General features: G+C 48.6%; 1 protein-coding gene across 3 annotated transcripts in view; it reads right to left on the bottom strand.

The window, feature by feature from the left end:
- UBA1 (ubiquitin like modifier activating enzyme 1) overlaps positions 1-18490 on the bottom strand; it is a 50341-nt gene extending 31851 nt beyond the window's left edge. Inside the window, exon 1 of one of the 3 annotated variants that reach the window (XM_081177336.1) lies at positions 18290-18490. In XM_081177336.1, coding sequence (XP_081033462.1) covers positions 18290-18475 — 186 coding nt within the window. In that variant the 5' untranslated portion in view covers positions 18476-18490. Of the gene's footprint in view, positions 1-921; positions 1053-1451; positions 1860-18289 lie in introns of those variants that run through there. The other 2 variants (XM_081177335.1, XM_081177337.1) reach the window with 2 other exon arrangements.
- Between the last annotated feature and the right edge of the window lie 684 nt (positions 18491-19174).

The raw sequence follows: 19174 nt of genomic DNA, 5'->3' as shown, positions 1-19174 counted from the left end.
AGACACTCAGTTGTTTCGAGCCACACCCAACCAGCTGCCATTTATCTTACACACTGGAGCCCATTCTAACAAAGGATGCCAATAAAGGGTCATAGTAAGGAAGGCAATTGTCCACTTAACCCAGGGGTCAGCAACCTTTTTCAGCCGTGGACCAGTCCACTGTCCCTCAGACCATGTTGGTGGGCTGGACTATAGTTTGAAGGGAAAAAATGAACAAATTCCTATGCCCCGCAAATAACCCAGAAATGCATTTTAAATAAAAGCACACATTCTACTCATGTAAAAACATGCTGATTTCCGGACCGTCCGCGGGCTGGATTTAGAAGGGGATTGTGCCGCATCCGGCCCATGGGCCTTAGGTTGCCTACCCCTGACTTAACCTCTTGCTCAGGGTAAGTCAGGCACTATTCCTTCTGGGCAACAGCCTGCCAGACCTACATTCAAACTGCCCTGCAATACATATATTACAGGGATATGGATCAGTGATAAAGGCAACAATCCTGAGTTCCTATGCTCTCCAGCCTAAAGAGACCTAACAGGAAAGTGGATTTCTATGCAGGAGGACACCTGAGCAAAAGAAGTTGCTGGTTCGTTTTGTGAAAATTGTACAGCCTCACAACCCTGTAACCAATAACGATGAGCATTTGCAATTATTTACAGTACCAACTTAAATTTCTCTTCCTAGACTAAAGCAGCTCCCACCCCAAATCGAGCTTCCTTCAAAGGCATGCCATCTCCAGGCAAGCTTGAAAGGGCTGTTACTCTATTATTTGCCTCGTCCCATGTTTTGCACCTCCGCAATACTGGTAAGGATGGGGTATCCAGAGATCCCGGGCTCCCTTCTCCTTGGAATGAATCCCTTTCGCCCCCGCCAGGGGAGGCGCTAAAACGCTCCCCGTCCCCCGCTAGCCCCGCACTTGCCTGCTCCCATGGCTCCCAGCTGACTGACCCCCTGGACTTTTTATCCTGGCTCTTCTCTGCAATCCCCGCCCCCTCCATCCTGGGGGAAAAGAGAAACAGCGAGGCCGCGGCGCCGGAGCAGCTAAGGCCGCAGGCGCTTCCCGGCTTCCGCGAGGACCGAGAAGGAAGCGCCGCCCCCTCCGCTTCGGGGGGGGGGGGGCTCCTTTCAAGTTCTGGCAGAAAAGGGGCAAGTGGCGGGGGGCGGCATTTCTGAAGGAAGCGAACACGAGGCAGAGGCGGGTGACACAGAAACGCGGAAGGGCCCCCTCCCAGCCCGGCTCCTCAAGGGCGGGCCGCCGCCCCTTCTACGGAGCAGCGAGAGGCCAGGAGCCCGAGGGGCTGCGAGGGAGTCCGAAGGCCGGAGCGGCTGGGAGGAGCCGGGGGGGGGGGGAAAGAGTCCTTGTTTCTATGGCGACAGGCATCCTTGGGCGGGTTCTGTTTCTATGGAAATGGGGAGCGAGGAAGCCGAGAGCGACCCCCCCCGCCGTTACCAATGAGGCTGTGTCAGGCCCCGCCGCGGCCGCCGCTGCTGCCGAGTCACCGCTCCGCGCTGCTGCCGCTTCCTCCTCCTCTTCCGACCCGCACGGACACAAGATGGCGGCGGCCGGGCCCGGAACAAAAACCTCCTCAGCGCCGCTCCGCTCCGCTCCGCGCGCACAGAGCCCCGCCCGGCCCTCGGAGCGACCCCATTGGGCTAGGCCTGTGCCCCTCACAGGTACCGTGCGCCCGGATAGGCTGGCGCGGGGAGGCGGTCGGTCGCCGGCCCCGCCCCCTGACCTGGAGATCTGCCTCCTTTTATGATGAAAGCCCCAGGCAAGGGAAGCCCCGCCCTCCCGGCTCGGGGAAGCGGGGCGGGACTTTCCGTTTGGGTGGCCCCGCCCCATGGCAATGCCCAGGCTGCAGCTCAAGGTCTCAGCCCACAGGAGCGTCGGCGGCTTCAGTCCTATTCCTCCTCCCCGCTTCCGCTTCCCCTTCCCCTCCTCATCAGCAGGGGAGCCCCGGACTGCAAGCCGCTCAGGGCAGAGACCTGTCCTCTCCCCCTTCTGTCAAGAGCAGCGCAGCAAATCGTCATTCATTAAACAGTGTGGAAAATGCTTAGGAAGAACAGTGGACTCTCATTCCTAGGCAGTTTTTAAGCAGAGCTTGGGTGGCCATCTGTCATTGCAAGGGGTTGGACTGGATGACCCTGGGGACCCCTTCTAACTCTACAAGGCCATGATTCATTGTTGGCACAGTCACCAACTCCAAAGTCCTCATACAAAAAGGCATCGGTTAGTTTTCAGTGAGTCCCTGGATTTCACTTCATTTTTGCCACAAGACAGCTACTCCTACTATAAAACCAAGGTGGTGCAGCCAGAAAGAATGGGGCACTTAAAACTCTGTGCAAATCTTCCTTTTCTTGTGGAGCAACCTATGCTTTGTTGTTTAGTCGTTTGGTCTTGTCCGACTCTTCGTGAACCTAGGGACCAGAGCACGCCAGGCACTCCCGTCTTCCACTGCCTCCCGCAGTTTGGTCAAACTCATGCTGGTAGCTTCAAAAACACTGTCCAACCATCTCGTCCTCTGTCGTCCCCTTCTCCTTGTGCCCTCCATCTTTCCCAACATCAGGGTCTTTTCCAGGGAGTCTTCTCTTCTCATGAGGGGGCCAAAGTATTGGAGCCTCAGCTTCAGGATCTGTGCGCACTCAGGGCTGATTTCTTAAGAATGGATGGGTTTGATCTTCTAGTGGCGCCCTCCTTGTGGAACGCCCTCCCACCAGATGTCAAAGAGAACAACAACTACCAGACTTTTAGAAGACATCTGAAGGCAGCCCTGTTTAGGGAAGCTTTTAATGTTTGATGTATCACAGTATTTTAATATTCTTTTGGAAGCCGCCCAGAGTGGCTGGGGAAACTCAGCCAGATGGGCGGGGTATAAATAAATTATTATTATTATTATTATTATTATTATTATTATTATTATTATTATTATTATTGAAGTCCATGGGAGTCTCAAGAGTCTCCTCCAGCACCATAATTCAAAAGCATCAATTCTTCGGCAATCAGCCTTCTTAATGGTCCAGCTCTCACTTCCATACATCACTACTGGGAAAACCATGGCTTTTAACTATACGGACCTTTGTTGGCAAGGTGATGTCTCTGCTTTTTAAGATGCTGTCTAGGTTTGTCATTGCTTTTCTTTTTTTTATAAGATATTTATTAAGATTTTATTTAAGATATTACAATACAAAATGAAAAAGAAAAAAAATACAAAATAAAAATTATTAAAACCACTCCATTTTTCTATCACTTATTTTCCTTAGCTTGTTTCCCGGACCTCCTCATACCTCCCTTTTTTGTATTCCTGTTCAATTTGTTGGCTCAGCAAATCCTTACCCTCTTTGTTTATCCTAATCTTTGGTCTTAAAATAGTAACATTAGATTTTTCCCTATTAACAACCCATTTTTCATTTAAAAAATGAAAAATGGGTTTGTCATTGCTTTTCAGGAGCAGGCGTCCTTTAATTTCGTGACTGCTGTCACCATCTGCAGTGATCATGGAGCCCGAGAAAGTAAAATCTTTCACTGCCTCCATTTCTTCCCCTTCTATTTGCCAGGAGGAGATGGGACCAGTGGCCATGATCTTCGTTTTTTTGATGTTGAGCTTCAGACCATATTTTGCGCGTTCCTCTTTCACCCTCATTTAAAGGTTCTTTAATTCCTCCTCACTTTCTGCCAATCATCTGCATATCTGAGGTTGTTGATATTTCTTCCGGCAATCTTAATTCTGGCTTGGGATTCATCCAGTCCAGCCTTTCGCATGATGAATTCTGCATATAAGTTGAATAAGCAGGGAGACAATATACAGCCTTGTTGTACTCCTTTCCCAATTTTGAACCAATCAGTTCAAACCTATGCTACGGCACAGAATTAGTGTCTGCAAGGACTAATTGAAAGCTCGACAATGCAATTAAGAGTCAAACTGTCCCCAAGAAATAAACTCCCAAATTTAAAAAGGCGGGGTAGAAATAATAAGATGATTATGATGATATCTGCTCAATATCAATAAAAGGCTGGTGCTCAAAACCGAAAAAGCAGAGCAACTGCATCCAAATATGTACCCATTTTCTGCCTTTTATTCTCTTGGGCCAATGGGTCAACTACTTGCAATTCCAAAATATTTTGGAGCACAAGCAGGCAAAAATAAAACAAAACTTCTAGCAACAATAAATGAATGCTCCTTGGAACTCACTGCTACAGAATGTTGCAAAACATGGGACAAAAATCCAGAGGACAAGACTATAAAGCTGATGAGGACAGGACTATAACTGATGAGGATAGGACCCTTATTCATGGTATCCATTAACCTCTGGTCCATCTTCATTAATGGGGTGCTGCTTTTAAACACATTTTCATACTTTTATTTACTCTTTTGTGGGGCTCCTCATAATCTTTCATCCAAAAGACTGACCTGATGCACACCTACATCATGTGCTCCTCCTGGGCCCTGTCACTCACAATCTGTCTAAGCTTTATCCAACAACATCCACTGAAGCATCCAAATCTGGCCCAATCAGATTTGCAGAGTGAGGATCAGATCCACATTAATTTTTTTGTCCTGGAATAATCTAGCAGTCATCATGCTATATTAAGGCTCCAATGCAGAAGAGAACACAATGAGTGGACGTTATTGTAAGCATAATATGAGGTAAGCTTTCAAATTCAATTTTTTTTGTTTTGTTTACTAATTACAAGTAAAATTAACATGCTAAATTAGATCATTCTCTAGGAGAGCAGTCGCCAGCCTGGCACCTAGACAACCATCATCCCACCTGTTCTGAACAGAAGAGAGGTGCAAAGAGCTAAGGTGCCTTCCCTCCCCATTGATGGGCAATACCCACACCATTTTGCATTCCTGTCTCCTTTCCTGCTCTATTTTAAACATGCCAGCCACTGTGTGTTATGTCACACACCCAATACAGCCATTTTGTGACTGGCACCCATGGCCCTTTCTCAAATTTCCAAACGGGACTGCTGGCTCAAAAAGGCTGGTGACCCCTGCTCTCAGACAGCAGAAATGTTTCTGATGCAGGTTACCCAATGCAAATCACCCTATTTTACAATTCAGAATGTTTCAGAAAACTAATTGTTGCCCATGACCATAACCAGCAACTTAAATCAGTGTCAAAACAGGCTGCCACAAATATGCATGTTACAGTTGTGATTGCTCCTACTGCCTATCACAGGGCCTCGGGGAGGAAGGAACACAGTGGCATCGCTCATGCCATACTCATGTGCCAGGAAGACAAACATTCCAGGCCACAAAACCCAACTCATTCAAGGCAAGGACAAGAGAACATAAGCAGAGGTGGTTCTGGAAGTGCCCTCCCAGTGCTAGAAACAAGTCCATATAATGAACAGAACTAGGAAGATCTACTCTCTAGTGAGCAATATCACCTCATATATGTGCTCTAACTTTCATCACTCCTTGGAGAAGACAGGATATAAATCTAACAAATTTGAGACCAGACTTTGGAGCATGAAGATCAGTTAAATGAAGCTGAAGGCTTGTATTCCCTTTCTTGGAAACAGGCCCAACTGAACTCAGTTGGACTTACTTCTACGTAAACATGTATAGAATTGTGCTATGAGAGCCCTATGATCCAGGGCAGAAATGCAATCTTTAATTACGGTATATACCTATATAGCTTTTCAAGAAAAATTCTTCCCAAAGCTATTTACAAGCCACGATCTAAGACCATAAACCACCACAAAATATCAAAACACTATTTCAAAATACAGTGGTACCTCTGGTTACGTACTTAATTCATTCCAGAGCTCCGTTCTTAACCTGAAACTGTTCTTAACCTGAAGTACCACTTTAGCTAATGGGGCCTCCTGCTGCCGCCGCGCGTGATTTCTGTTCTCACCCTGAAGAAAAATTCTTAACCCGAGGTACAGTGGAGTCTGTAACCTGAAGCGTGTGTAACCTGAAGTGTATGTAACCCGAGGTACCACTGTAATACCGAAACCAATGCCAATGCAGCAAAATCTGGCAAAAATGGTGGAGTTCTGCAAGTCAGGTTAAAGTAGCTGCTAAAGGCAGGTCTTAAAACCTACCCCGGAGGGGGCTTGCCAGATGAGCCATGGCATTTCATTTCGCAATTGTGGAGCCACCACTGAGAATGCCCTTATCCACTTGCATGCCAATCTAGCTTCATTTATAGAGTGGCATCTTCCTTTGGGGAAGAGTCACAGCGGTAGAGCGTCTGCTCTGTAGTTCAACTGCAGGCCTCTCCAGGCAGGCCTGGGGAAACCCCCCCCCCCCCCGGAAACCCTGAAGAGTCATTGCTTAGTCAGTGGAGCTCCAGCCTCCAGACCTCATTAGGCCTGTCGGGTCACTTCAGCCAAGCCAAGGCCAGCTGCTCTCCAGGGAGTCTGCAGCTGACTGACGGTGCCTGCAAAGCCTTGGAGAAGCCCTGTTCGAAGTGCCAACTGGAAAAGGGCTGCTTTGACCTTGGATCAGTCACCATCTCTCATCCTAACCTGCCTCAGAGGCTTGTTGTGAAGATAAAAGGGGCTAGGAGAACAATGAATGTGGCTTGAGGTTCTTTGAGGGAAGGATGTAATTTTAAAAATAACTTTTTTTAAAAAAGTAATGAATTATTTAAGTTAGTACTTTTCTATTAATTAACATTAGTACCAAACCTCATGTTTTCCCACAACTTTAATGCCTTAATATACTTGAGCTTCACTTGACCAAATCTATCTTGAACAGTCAAATATCCAGCTCTACCTGCTACCACTGGCCCACCTGATGCAGAGTGGATTACTGCAGTGGGCAGTGGCTCCCCAGCGCCTCAGGCCTCCTGCTTGAGATCCTTTAACTGGAGACAGCAAGGATCTAACCAGAGATCTTCTGCCTGCAAAGCATGAGGTCTCCCACTGAGTTACAGCCCCTCCTATTCGGAGCTGAGCTTGAGCAGTATTCCTCTTTTATGCCTAACATAAAAATAGTTAACAAAAAACAAAGTAGGCAAATTAACACAACACATTTGTCGTCAAAGAATTCAGCTTTTGGGGCACACGTTTAGCCTCTTAAGAACAGCACAGAGGTATTTGCCCAAGGATTACCATTCCTCAAATTAACAGACACCCAAAAGGTGGCCTCTTACACTTGTGGTGCGTTTGGATACAGAGGCCTGAAAGCACAATACACATGCAAGAAATATAAGCACGAACCACGGTGGATTGCAGTTAAACAAACTAGCGCACAGAGCTCTCGATAGCCTGCAACCCAAATACCTCCAATGTCATCTTGCTTCGCATTCCCTGCCTGGCAGGGGAGGCTGTGTGGGTGGGGCTGATGGCTGCCTGTCACATGCCAACCCAAGACAGAGCCTTCTTGGTAGTGGTCCCCCACTTATGGAATGCCCTCTCTGCTGAGGTTAAACTCTCTTCCTCATTACTGACATTTAAGTGGAATTTAAAGACATTCCTATTCACTCAGGCATTGGGCAGCACTGAGAGACATTGTTGCTGGCACTCTTGAAATATTAATATGGACTGATTAATATTAACATGGAAGATATTTGGTTTGTTTAAAAAAAGAAAAAGTATTTTTCAGTGATTTTGTTGTTTGCTCACTTGGACTCCTTTGGGAGGGGGGTGAGAAGGGGATGACAGAGGACGAGATGGTACTCGATGTTCTCAAAGCTACCAATATGAGGCAGTGGAAGACAAGAGTGCCTGGCGTGCTCTGGTCCAGGGGTTCACGAAGAGTCGGACACGACTAAACAACTAAACAACAACAAAAATATCTTTGGTTCTCAATCTGAGTAGCCCTCCACTGTCCACTAAATATGTGTCACATACACTGGGATCTGCAGGCCAGAGCCCATGAAAGGTCTCTGTAAATATCCCCTCAAAACTCCACAAGCCTCAAGAGGCTGTCTTCTCTGTTCTTCCTTGCCTGGCCTTGCCTACACAGCACATTTGTTCAGCTGCAGCTCTCAGGGGGGCGCCACTGCCATCCTAAGAGAATGACGGAGGAGCTCCTGGTGAGTTCTGGCACCTCTTTTTCTAGAAAAACAGCCCTGCTGAACACATTCACTTAAACATGCCTCAACTTGACTGGATGCCCGGACTGGGCTCCCACCCAGCCAGCCCTTTTGAACACAGGAGAGGTGCAAACAGCATCTCTCTGTGAGGGAATACAGTGGTATCTGATGTAGGTGCCCCCTGCCTACCAAAGGATGGGACAGCTACTGGGGGTGTCCACACCCTTTCAATGTCTTTTTTAAATCTTTTTTCCCCCTATAGTCATACCTCACGTTACATTTGCTTCAGGTTGAGTGTTTTCAGATTGTGTTCCGCAGCGACCCAGAAGTACCGGAACGAATTACTTCCAGGTTTCGCCGCTCACGCAGACGCGCAAAATGCCATGACGTGCATGCGCAGAAGCGGCGAATCACGACCCGTGCAGACGCAGGTTGCGTTCTTTTCAGGTTGCGAATGGGCCTCCGGAACGGATCCCGTTCGCAACCAGAGGTACCACTGTACAGGTACACTGTACACTGTACAGTGGTACCTCGGGTTAAGTACTTAATTCGTTCTGGAGGTCTTTTCTTAACCTGAAACTGTTCTTAACCTGAAGCACCACTTTAGCTAATGGGGCCTCCTGCTGCTGCCGCGCCACCGCCACGCGATTTCTGTTCTCATCCTGAAGCAAAGTTCTTAACCCGAGGTACTATTTCTGGGTTAGAGGAGTCTGTAACCTGAAGCATATGTAACGCAAGGTACCTCTGTATTTTGGTTGTGGCAACCATTTTGTGTTAAACTCTGCCCCCACGCCAGCCATTTTGTGTTATGCCACACCCCCACAACACTTTCCTTAAATTCAAAATGTGTCCAGTGGTTGGAAAACATTGGTGACCCCCGACATATATCCCACCAGATTTCCAGGTCAGATGTCCATGAAAAGCCATGTCACAGTTCCTAAGATGTGAGCCATGACAGCCCTGAAAAGCTGTGTTGAGCAGAGATGGGAACCTCCAGAATGCAAAACGGGGAGAAGCTGCTTCACCTCCCACAAAGTCTCCATGACCAGAGCATGTGGGAGCTGAAGCAGGGAGTTCTGGATTAGGCCCTGAGGCAGCTCCTCCTCTTCCTGGTCACTTGCTGGATCAGTGTTTGCGGCTGGATTTTCTTCCTCCTCCCAAGGAAGCCCTTGGTGTGGGAAACCTTTGGCCCTCCTGATGGAGTTGGATTACAAATCCCATACTTCCTGATTACTGGCCACACTGGCTAGATCTTCTGGGTATATTGTACTTCAGCAACACCTGGAAGCCAAAGATTGTTCACACCTGCAGCAGAGCCCTCTGGCCCCAAATGGGCGCCCCTAGAGCCCCTTTGGGCTTCCCTCCAGGTCCAATGCTGCCTTCACTTTTGCAATCTGTGGGGTGAAGAGGAAAACTGGGGATTAAGCCGAGGCTTGGGGCATTGTCAGAGATCCTGACTCAAAAATTCTTCCAATGGAAAAATGGGGAATTCCAGAAAAATGTGCAAGGAAACCCTCTCATGAAATATTTTCTCCTTCACAAATATGTGAAACGCCCTTTAAGGCAAGGTTTTAAAATGTAGTTTTGGTTGCCCTTTACTCCTTCAAAATGTTTTCTAATAACTCTGCCATGACTACATAAGTTCATCTACCATTTTAGATAATTACAATTCCGGTATACTGTTAAGACATGTACAACTCTCATATCTTCTCAGGTTCCTCAAACATTGCAGCACGTGAAAGAAATTTGTCTATGTTTGGAAATGCGCAATACCAAATTGAGAAGCAAGCTGATTTGAAAGGTACCGTATTTTTCATCCCATAGGACGCTCCGTCCCATAGGACGCACCTAGTTTTTTTTTGGGGGGGGAAATAAAGGGGGGAAAATTTCCTTTATTTCCCCCCCCCAAACCAGGTCGGGGGACAGCGGGGAGGCGGTGCTGCGCCTCCCCGCTGTCCCCTGAGCTTGTGGGGCTGGCCGATGTCTGCCCGAAGCGCTCTGCTTCAGCGCGCCCCGCGCTCCGTGCAGCAGGCTGCTATCCGCAGGGCTCCCCAGGCTGCGGATATCTGCCCGGCGCGAGGGGCGCTCTGCTTCAGGGCGCCCCGCGCGCTGACCCCTCTCGCTCTCCAAACTTCAGCGAAAGCCTGTATTCACCCCATAGGACGCACACAGATTTCCCCTTCATTTTTGGAGGGGAAAAAGTGCGTCCCATAGGGCGAAAAATACGGTAGTTTCAATCTGTGCAAACCTTCAGCTCTCTGAAGACCATGGAGATAAAAATGGAAGGTCATAATCAGCTCCTATTGGTCTTTCAGAAACTGTTATCACCTTGATTTAAACTTTAAGTGACGCTCATAAGGGCACTCTCATAAGCTCCCACTCAGACCTTGTCCTGCTTTGGCAAGAACTACAGCTCCCAGAGTCCGTATGGAAAACTGTCATTTGTTCCAATGCGCAGGTTGGGGAGCAGACAAGCTCCGGGCTCCCCACAACCCTTTCCCAATAAGCTATGCTGGGGTACCAAATGTGGTGCCCCCCATGTGTTATTGGGTGACAACTCATCCTTATCCCTGACCACTGGCCAGACTGCTTGGAGCTAAGGGGAGAGGCAGATTTTTTAAAATGGTTTCTTCTGTTTCTGGATAATACTGACTGTGTGGAGAGGTCATTTCATAATTTAGGTAACAAAAATGCCCTTTGGCTTAGAACAACATTTAATGGCTCTGTTTTCTGCTATCCTTAATGCCCCGCCTCACAAAAATCTAATTTTCCTATTGGCAAAACCTAACTTATGTGTAGGTACCCCTCACCTCTAAGTTTACTTGCAATCATTGTCTGAAGAAAACCAAAGCAGCTAGACTTGAAGATATCACAAATGTATATATTTATGTGGTGAGCTATAAACTGGGGTAGGGAACCTACTTCCATAGTAGTGGGGAACCTCAAGGGAGACGAAGAGGGCAGAGGAGAAAGGCTGCACAATGGAAGAAAGGTGAAAAGACCCTCTGCAAGCAAGCAGTTTAGAGGAGTTGGGGTGATGGAGGGAAGGGAGCCAAAATGGATGGAGCATTGCAAGCTACTACGGTTCAATGTCCGGATCTCTGGCTAGAAGAATCTGCAGCCCCCTGGGCACCGGGAAAGAGGGAGGGAGAAGGGGTTGATAATGCAAAATGGGAAGAAGAATGAGAGAGAGAAAAGGTGGCATTGTGACTGTGAAGAAATGCAGCTCTCCAATCCTGCTTTATTATAATGCCTTTTAGGTCCCACAAGTAGAAATATTTGAATCAGATAAGAAAATAAATATAGCATATATTTCTTTTTACATAATTTTAATTTACAAAAATAATTGAAAGGGTGGATGGATGGATGAAGGAAAGGCAGACATCTCAAGTGGAAAAAACCCAGTTTCCCCCCATGTTTCAAACTGTATGAACATTTCATATGCCATGAGGATGCTCCTGGATTGGGAATGTAAAGAGCTCCCAGGTGCAGAAGACTCCCAAAGCACCTCCTTGCCTGGCCATGACTCACTTGGGGAACAGGAACAGCAGGAAACCCAGAGGGCTACCCTGAAGTCACACAGATGATGCCTGCCCACTGCTTTGGGAGCTGGTGGTCCACCCTGTGGCCCACAAGGCCTTTTCAGGCAGCCCTTACCCAATGTGGAGAAGGAAGCTGCTTGCTTGCTTGCTTCTTGGGCCCTCTCCCAAGGGGTGGGCTTAGGGAAGCGGCCATGGCAGTGGAGCCGCAGGGCCAGAGGGAGGCTGTGATGCAGCCTGGGCCCACGGTGTGTGGCGACATGCAGGGGGCCTTGGAGGGGCCTCTGAGGGTGGTTGGGCTGCCCTGGGCAGGGAGGCTCTGCTTCTGGCTGCCTGCCAGGGATTGCAGGGGGTCTGGCTAGATGACTCTCGGGAGTCCCCTTCCAACTCTACAGATCCCTGCCCCTCCTTAGTTAATAACCAGCCTGAAGGGGGGGGGGAGCAAGTGGGATAAATGGTGGCAGCTGTGGGCAACCAGCAGGCAAGTGAGGAGGATGAGGCAGCTGTTGCCCCTGTTGCCCCCCATCCCGTGCCCCCTCCTCCTCCTTCTCATGGGCTGCATTTATTTACTGGCTTCACAAGAGACTCAATCTATTGTGTATATTAAAGAATATTAATTATATTGCAAACACTTTAATTTATGATATGGAAATTTAATTCAGTGTGTGGTCTGCGGCTTCTGTGTCAAAGTCCTCTTGCACCCACTGGGTCTGAGAGGCTGAAGTGTCTGGTTCCAGCCTTATAGAAACCCAGCACCTTTCTGGCTACTCTGCTGCCACAGTTTTTCTGCTGTGAGGTCCTAATGACCAAAGACCAATGTAATGAATAACAATAATGAGTTGCTCAGAGGAGGAAACCTCTTATGTCTTTAGCCTTCATGCACATTTAACCTATGGGAGTACATTATCTGCCTGGGGGGGGGGGGCAGTCTTAGTAAACAGTCCCAGGCTTCCTTTCTGCCATCTTTCCCCAGGATTCTTCAGCTAGCCGGAGGGTTTCCTTGAGATTGCTCAACACCACAGCGATGTGGCTCTTTCCTTCCCTACACCATGAGCCACACCAGAGCAAAGCTGTGCCAGCTGCCTCTCCACAGGCAGGTACCTTCAGACGCTTAAGGCAACGGACTAGAGCCTTGTTTGCTACAAAGACAAAGCAATCCAACTGACATGACATGTTGGGAAAGAGCAGGGTAAACCAAGAAGGATGGACTTTGACACACTCTCCGTAGGGTACATGTGAACAATGCTCGTTATCCTCATCCATATTACCTGCTGCTTGAAAGGCAGCCATAGGAAAATATTTCCAGATGGGAAGCAGCTTAAGAACAGAAAAACAGCTCTGCTGGATCAAACCAGAGGTCTGTTAAATCCCACACTGTTCTGCCAGCAGCTAGTTAAGCCTCGGCGGTGCTCTTGCGCTGCTCCCATTCATCTCTGCAGTTGCCATCAGCACTGTACTTTCTAAAGCAGGGATAGGGAACCTGTGGCCCTCCAGAGGTTGTGGACTACAACTCCCATCACCCCTGACCATTGGCCTTGTTGGCTGGAGGGCTGAGCAAATGACATCTTGATAAGTGTTTCAGCAAGGCAATACACCAGTGAACAAAAGGTGGAGACTTAACAGCTTCCCAGGGGGCAGCTCAGCTTTGCAGATAATTTGCTCCCTCCCTCCCCCTGTAAGAAAAGTAGACAAGCCCTCACACAAAGCAGCAAACTCTTTCAGCTTAGCTGGTGGCTTTCCACTTAGAGCTGAGTAATTATGCAGAGCCTGCTAACAATCCAGGAGGGACCCCCACAGATAAACAAACAAAGCACTTCTTTCTTCCTCACACTCACCCCCACCTTGAAAAATCTAGGGGGGAAGAGCTTCTATTTTTATTTTCTGGTAGTGTTTATGTCGTTGGTTCCCCCTAAATAGCTTTCTTCCATATTAAAAAGGGTGTTTTTTAAAATTTAAAAGAGACTATTCTTTTTGCTTGCTTCCCCTCTCTCCCTCCCTTTGATAAAAAGGGAGATATTGGTGGGATGAGAGCTTTTTGGGGGCCTTTGGGGGGGAATGGAGGGGAGAAGATTTAGGTGGCTGCCTTATGCTGAAATGGGAGGTTGGGTACTGTGTAAAAATGATGGGGAGGGTGTTTTTTGGTAAGCAGTGAAAGCAAATGCGTGCCTCCTCACAAGTAAGCCCTACTGAATTCAATGGGGCTTACTCCCAGGAAAGTAGAAGTTTAGTTTAACTCAGTGGGGCTTATGCATGCACAGATTTCACTTAGACCTCTGAGTTGGGGAAGTGTTATGTACTGAGTTGAATAGGATCCAAACTGCAGCAGTCTGATTGGTCCTAGAACAATGCAGCAGTATGATTGGTCGGCAGGAACCACCCAATCCTGCTCCAGATAGAAGTGAATCCACAACCTGATTGGCTTACAGTAGAATTCCGGAATTAGCCAATCATGTGCAGCCCATTGTGTAAATAATGTATATAAAGCAGATACTGTGAGGGGACATTCATTCATTCCTCCTCACCACTATGAGCTGAATAAAGAGCATGAAATCACTTTGCGACTCTGAGTATATTTCAGGAAGCATATGCAACTTGAAGAGTAAATCACTTAAACTACTATTAAATTAGCTGAAAATATATTAAATATATTACAGTGGTACCTCGGGTTACATACGCCTCAGGTTACATACGCTTCAGGTTACAGACTCCGCAAACCCAGAAATAGTACCTCGGCTTAAGAACTTTGCTTCAGGATGAGAACAGAAATCGTGCAGCAGCGGCAGCCCCCATTAGCTAAAGTGGTGCTTCAGGTTAAGAACAGTTGCAGGTTAAGAACGGACATCCCGAACGAATTAAGTACTTAACCCGAGGTACCACTGTATAAAGGTAAAGGTACCCTTGCCCGTACGGGCCAGTCGCGTCCGACTCTAGGGTTGTGCGCCCATCTCACTTAAGAGGCCGGGGGCCAGCGCCGTCCGAAGACACTTCCGGGTCACGTGGCCAGCGTGACATGCTGCATCTGGCGAGCCAGCACAGCACACGGAACGCCGTTTACCTTCCCGCTGGTAAGCGGTCCCTATTTATCTACTTGCACTTGGGGGTGCTTTTGAACTGCTAGGTTGGCAGGCGCTGGGACCGAACGACGGGAGCGCACCCCGCCACAGGGATTTGAACCGCCGACCATGCGATCGGCAAGTCCTAGGTGCTGAGGTTTTACCCACAGCGCCACCCGCGTCCCACCACTGTATATGGAAGTTTATTTAATATTTTTATTAAATCTACTACTTCCTTACATTTTAAGGCCCTCCACCACCATGGGGAGGCCCAGCAAGGCCCTCTGATGCTGTGGGGAGATACGCAGGAACCTCTTCCGCCACAGGGAGACCCTGCAAGGCCCTTCGCCACCGCAGATATATATCATGATATATCGAGATAGCGTGATTTTAGCTGGTTATATACCAGCTAAAAATGTTGAAAACCAGATAGTGCCCTAGTTGGCTGGCTGGGGCTCATGGGAACTGAGGTCCAGCAATGTCTGGAGGGCCACAGGTTCCTCTCCGCTGCCCTAAAATATCAGACTCCATTCTCAGCTGGATTTATCCAACTCTCTCAAACAGCAGTTGGGGTAAGCAACCATTAGAGACAGTCTATGATGATCAAGAATCTCTGTTGCTGGACCAGAAGTATTTACCCATTCTCAGCTGCCAGTAAGAAAAAAGCTAAATTTCTGTGTGGGGAATGACCTGGGTTAACGCATGTTTGTGCAGGGGAAGGAAGAAAAGTGGCCAAAGGGAGGCCGAGTTGGGCTTTTTGCTCCTTAACAAAGGGAACAGTGTGAGAAAATCTTTGTCAAGCATTGTTAGTGTCTCATCAGAGTCTGAGTTAATGGAATTTGATGAGGACTCTTTCCCTGTGAACTAAAATGATTTCAGGGCATTTTCCACAAGGGTTTTTGCAGGGTTGAGGAGAAAAGAACATATCTGAAGTTGTTTTCAAGATCTATACTGGATACTCTGATAGGTATGCAGCATAGTAATTCTTAAAAAAAAATAAAAAAAATTCAAATGCTACACAGAATCACAAGCTTGTAGGACACAAATATTGCTCACATTTGCACCTTGAATTTAGTGTCAGGAACAGTTAATATTTTCCCAACATGGCTAGACAAAGCGAGCATTTTAGGGAGTTGCTTGAATCCCAAACCTGACATGGAATTCTCCAGGAATGGGATGGGGGGCAGGTTGGGCAAGTCAAGGAAAAAGTACTTGTTGCTGCAGATCCACTTTGAGGAATGAGGGGGGCAGATGGGTCTGGGCCTCTCAACAGGTTCTTTTGAGCCCCTTTTTGCCTCAAGGCTGGCAGCTGAGAAGAGTTTGGATTTGATATCCCGCTTTATCGCTACCCGAAGGAGTCTCAAAGCGGCTAACATTCTCCTTTCCCTTCCTCCCCCACAACAAACACTCTGTGAGGTGAGTGGGGCTGAGAGACTTCAGAGAAGTGTGACTGGCCCAAGGTCACCCAGCAGCTGCAGGTGGAGGAGCGGAGACACGAACCCGGTTCCCCAGATTACGAATCCACCGCTCTGAACCACTACACCACAAGGGAGCAGATTTAACTCAGGGGCCTAAAGCTGACAAATTTTAAGGCCACACACACAACACAAAGTACACAGAGCACAGCTGGCATCCTGGGGTATTTCAGTACATGAAGCAGCTCAGTCAAAAGTTGCCATAAACCATCTCAGCTAGCCTGCTCTGAGTCTGTTGCCTTCTTGATCCACAGTTTTACTCCTGCACAAACTTTTTATAACTAGGATCTTCTCTAGGATCTCTTGACTCAATATAAAAAACTATTCCACTCCCCTCTTATTGTGACCACATCTGGTAAACTGTCTTAATTCATGCTAGTTTTAGTTGTCAGGATTCAGGTAGGAAGCCATGTTGGTCTGACACAGTCAAAATAAATTAAAAAATTGTCCAGTATCACCTTAGAGAGCAACTAAGTCTCTAAGTTGGTCTCTAAGGTGCTACTGGACATTTTATTTTTATTATTATTATTATTAGTTGTCAGGATTGAGGCTGATGGGCACCCTTTTTATATTTTGGCTCTACATGGGAATTCTTCAGTTCAAATGCAACCTCACTGGCATTCCTCCCTCCCACTATCTGCAGTATGGGAATATTATTGCCTTGCCAGGGCTGTTGTAAGAATGACCAAGATAATGTATACGAAGCACTTTAGATGCTGAAAAATTCTATAACTCTCAGTTATAATTAATGCTACTGTACAAATGATAATAACAGAGAGAACATTAAAAGTGGTATTGCATTATACATTGCATTTGCATTCCTTCCCTTAATGTTATCAAAATGGCACCTATATTTACAAATAATTATATTTATAAATATGAAAATTAAGTTGATTCTTTGACTTTTGATTACCTAGACAATTTTTAAAAACTAACACCTTTATTCAATGAACAGTCCCCTATATTTGAAGGGGGAAATTCAAGGTCCAATTTATAAACTTTCAGGGAAACAAAGTAAACAAAAACTATTTCAGGAGCAAAAGGCACTAGCATACGAATGCATCTAGGTAGCTCTTCAAGAACAGGAGGCTGCTTACAGATACTATGCCACTTTAGCCCATCCCTAGAGAAGTTGTTACAGTCTCTTGAGATTAGGTTCTTAACCAGCTCCCTTCTTACAAGTCAAGGAAACAGAAAACATAGAAAAGGGTCAAACCATATGAGCCAGCAGGTCTGGATCATCCATATTACTTGTCCCAATTCTCCCCTTCCTCCCCAAGCTGAGAATGAAACATCCATTAATGATTGAAATAAAAAATGTCAGCACACAAGGCTGCCTTGATGTCCTGCTATTTGACACAGAGACTTGATTCCTAACCCTAGAAATGTGATTCACAGTTAGCCAACCCTCAGACAGGAGTCTGCAACATATTGGAAAACAGAAAACCAGCGGACACAGACTTGAAGCCAGATTTTTGTCTGGCAATACAGCCCATTCACCAGCTCAGTAAAACTAGGGGGTGGGGGCAGACCAAGCACTGACAATGGCTGGAGAGGAACTTCAGCACACTTCAGAGAGACTCTGTCTCATACCTTTGGAAACTAGGTTTAGAAATTGGAACAGGCTTATAGCTGTACTAACAACAGTCCTTGCCTGAGGAGAAATAATCTGGAGACTAAAAAAATGGAGGGGAGGAGAGGAAGGAGCCTGCAAAAGACCAAAGGTGCCTAAAAGCTCAGTTGGCAGAGCGTGAGACTCTTGATCTCAGAGTTGTGGGTCCCACATCGGGGGAAAGATTCCTGCCTTGCACGAGCCTCGGGGCCCTTTCCAACTCCACCTTTCGCGATCCTATGATCCTTGACCCTTTTCTTGCAATGACAGGTGTCACTTAGGCTGCCAGGGGAAGCTGGCTTCGAGTGCCTGGCGGGCACGGAGACACGAAAGGGCTCGGCGCCTCTCCCTCCCTTGCCCCCCCCCCGCAGGTCGCGCGCGGCGCGCTCACGACGATGGCAGAGCCTCGGCGCTGAGTTCCGCGGTGGCTTCCCAGGTGCCGAGGGGGCTCCGGGAGGGGAAAGGCGGCAGGATGTCCGGCTTGGGAGCAGCCATTCGCCCAGCCCCATCCCGCGCGGGAACGCGCCCCAAATGGAGGGGCGGGGGGAGGCGGACGCGGACTTCTCCCCCCCTCCCCCCGGCCCGCCCCCCTCTCCCCGCGCGGCTCTCACCCCCCCTCCGTGCGCCGCCTGCGTCCCCGCTCCGCTCCGGCTCCGGCTGCTGCTCCCGCCGCCGCCTCTGACGCCGCGCGCCGCCGCCCCCCGCGCCGAGGAGCGCGCCGGCCGAGACCACGCGGGCCGAGGGGGGGCGGGGTCCCTCCGCGCGCCCAGGCCGAGCTGCCGGGCGTCCCGCCGCATTTCCCGGGCCGCGGCGCGGCGGGGTCGGGGCCTTGGCCTCCTCTCGGGTTCCTTGAGGGGAAAGGGCGCTCGGGCGGGCACGGAGGGGAAGCTCAGAGGGGGAACCCCCCCCGCACGCCCCACTCGGGTGGTTCGGCTCGGCCGGCGGGGCGGGGCTGCGGTGCCTCCTGGGAAATGTAGTTGCCGGTCGCCTGGAGGGGCGAGGGAGCACGTGGCTCCTGATGTCGCGCAGAAGCACGTGGCCGGAGGGGGAGGGGTGGGCGGGAGGATCTCGCGCAGAGAGCAATGTACCGGACAGGACGCAATCCAGGATGGGATAGACGCAGTGCTTTTTTTTCTAAAAAAATGTTTAGGGGTTTTCTCATTTTCCTACTTATATCGAAATACTGCCCCTCAATGATGGGGTGCAGCGCTGGATCTCGCCTCACGTTGAGGGAGCCAGTGTTTGTCCACAAACAGCTTTTCCGGGAATGCAACGGAACACCGTGATGGAAACCAGAGCTCACGGAAACGCCGCTTACCTTCCTGCCGCAGTTGTACCTATTTATCTACTTGCACTGGTGTGCTTTTGAATTGCTAGGTTGACAGGAGCAGGGACAAAGCAACGGGAGCTCCCCGGTTCAAACCACAGTGCCACCCGCTCCCTCACCACTTCCAGAACATCTCCCAGAGCTTGGATTGGGGCCTGGATGGATCTTT

Source organism: Podarcis bocagei, assembly GCF_964188305.1.
Source record: "Podarcis bocagei genome assembly, chromosome: 17".
Lineage (NCBI taxonomy): Eukaryota > Metazoa > Chordata > Lepidosauria > Squamata > Lacertidae > Podarcis > Podarcis bocagei.
This window is presented reverse-complemented; position numbering and strand designations above follow the sequence as displayed.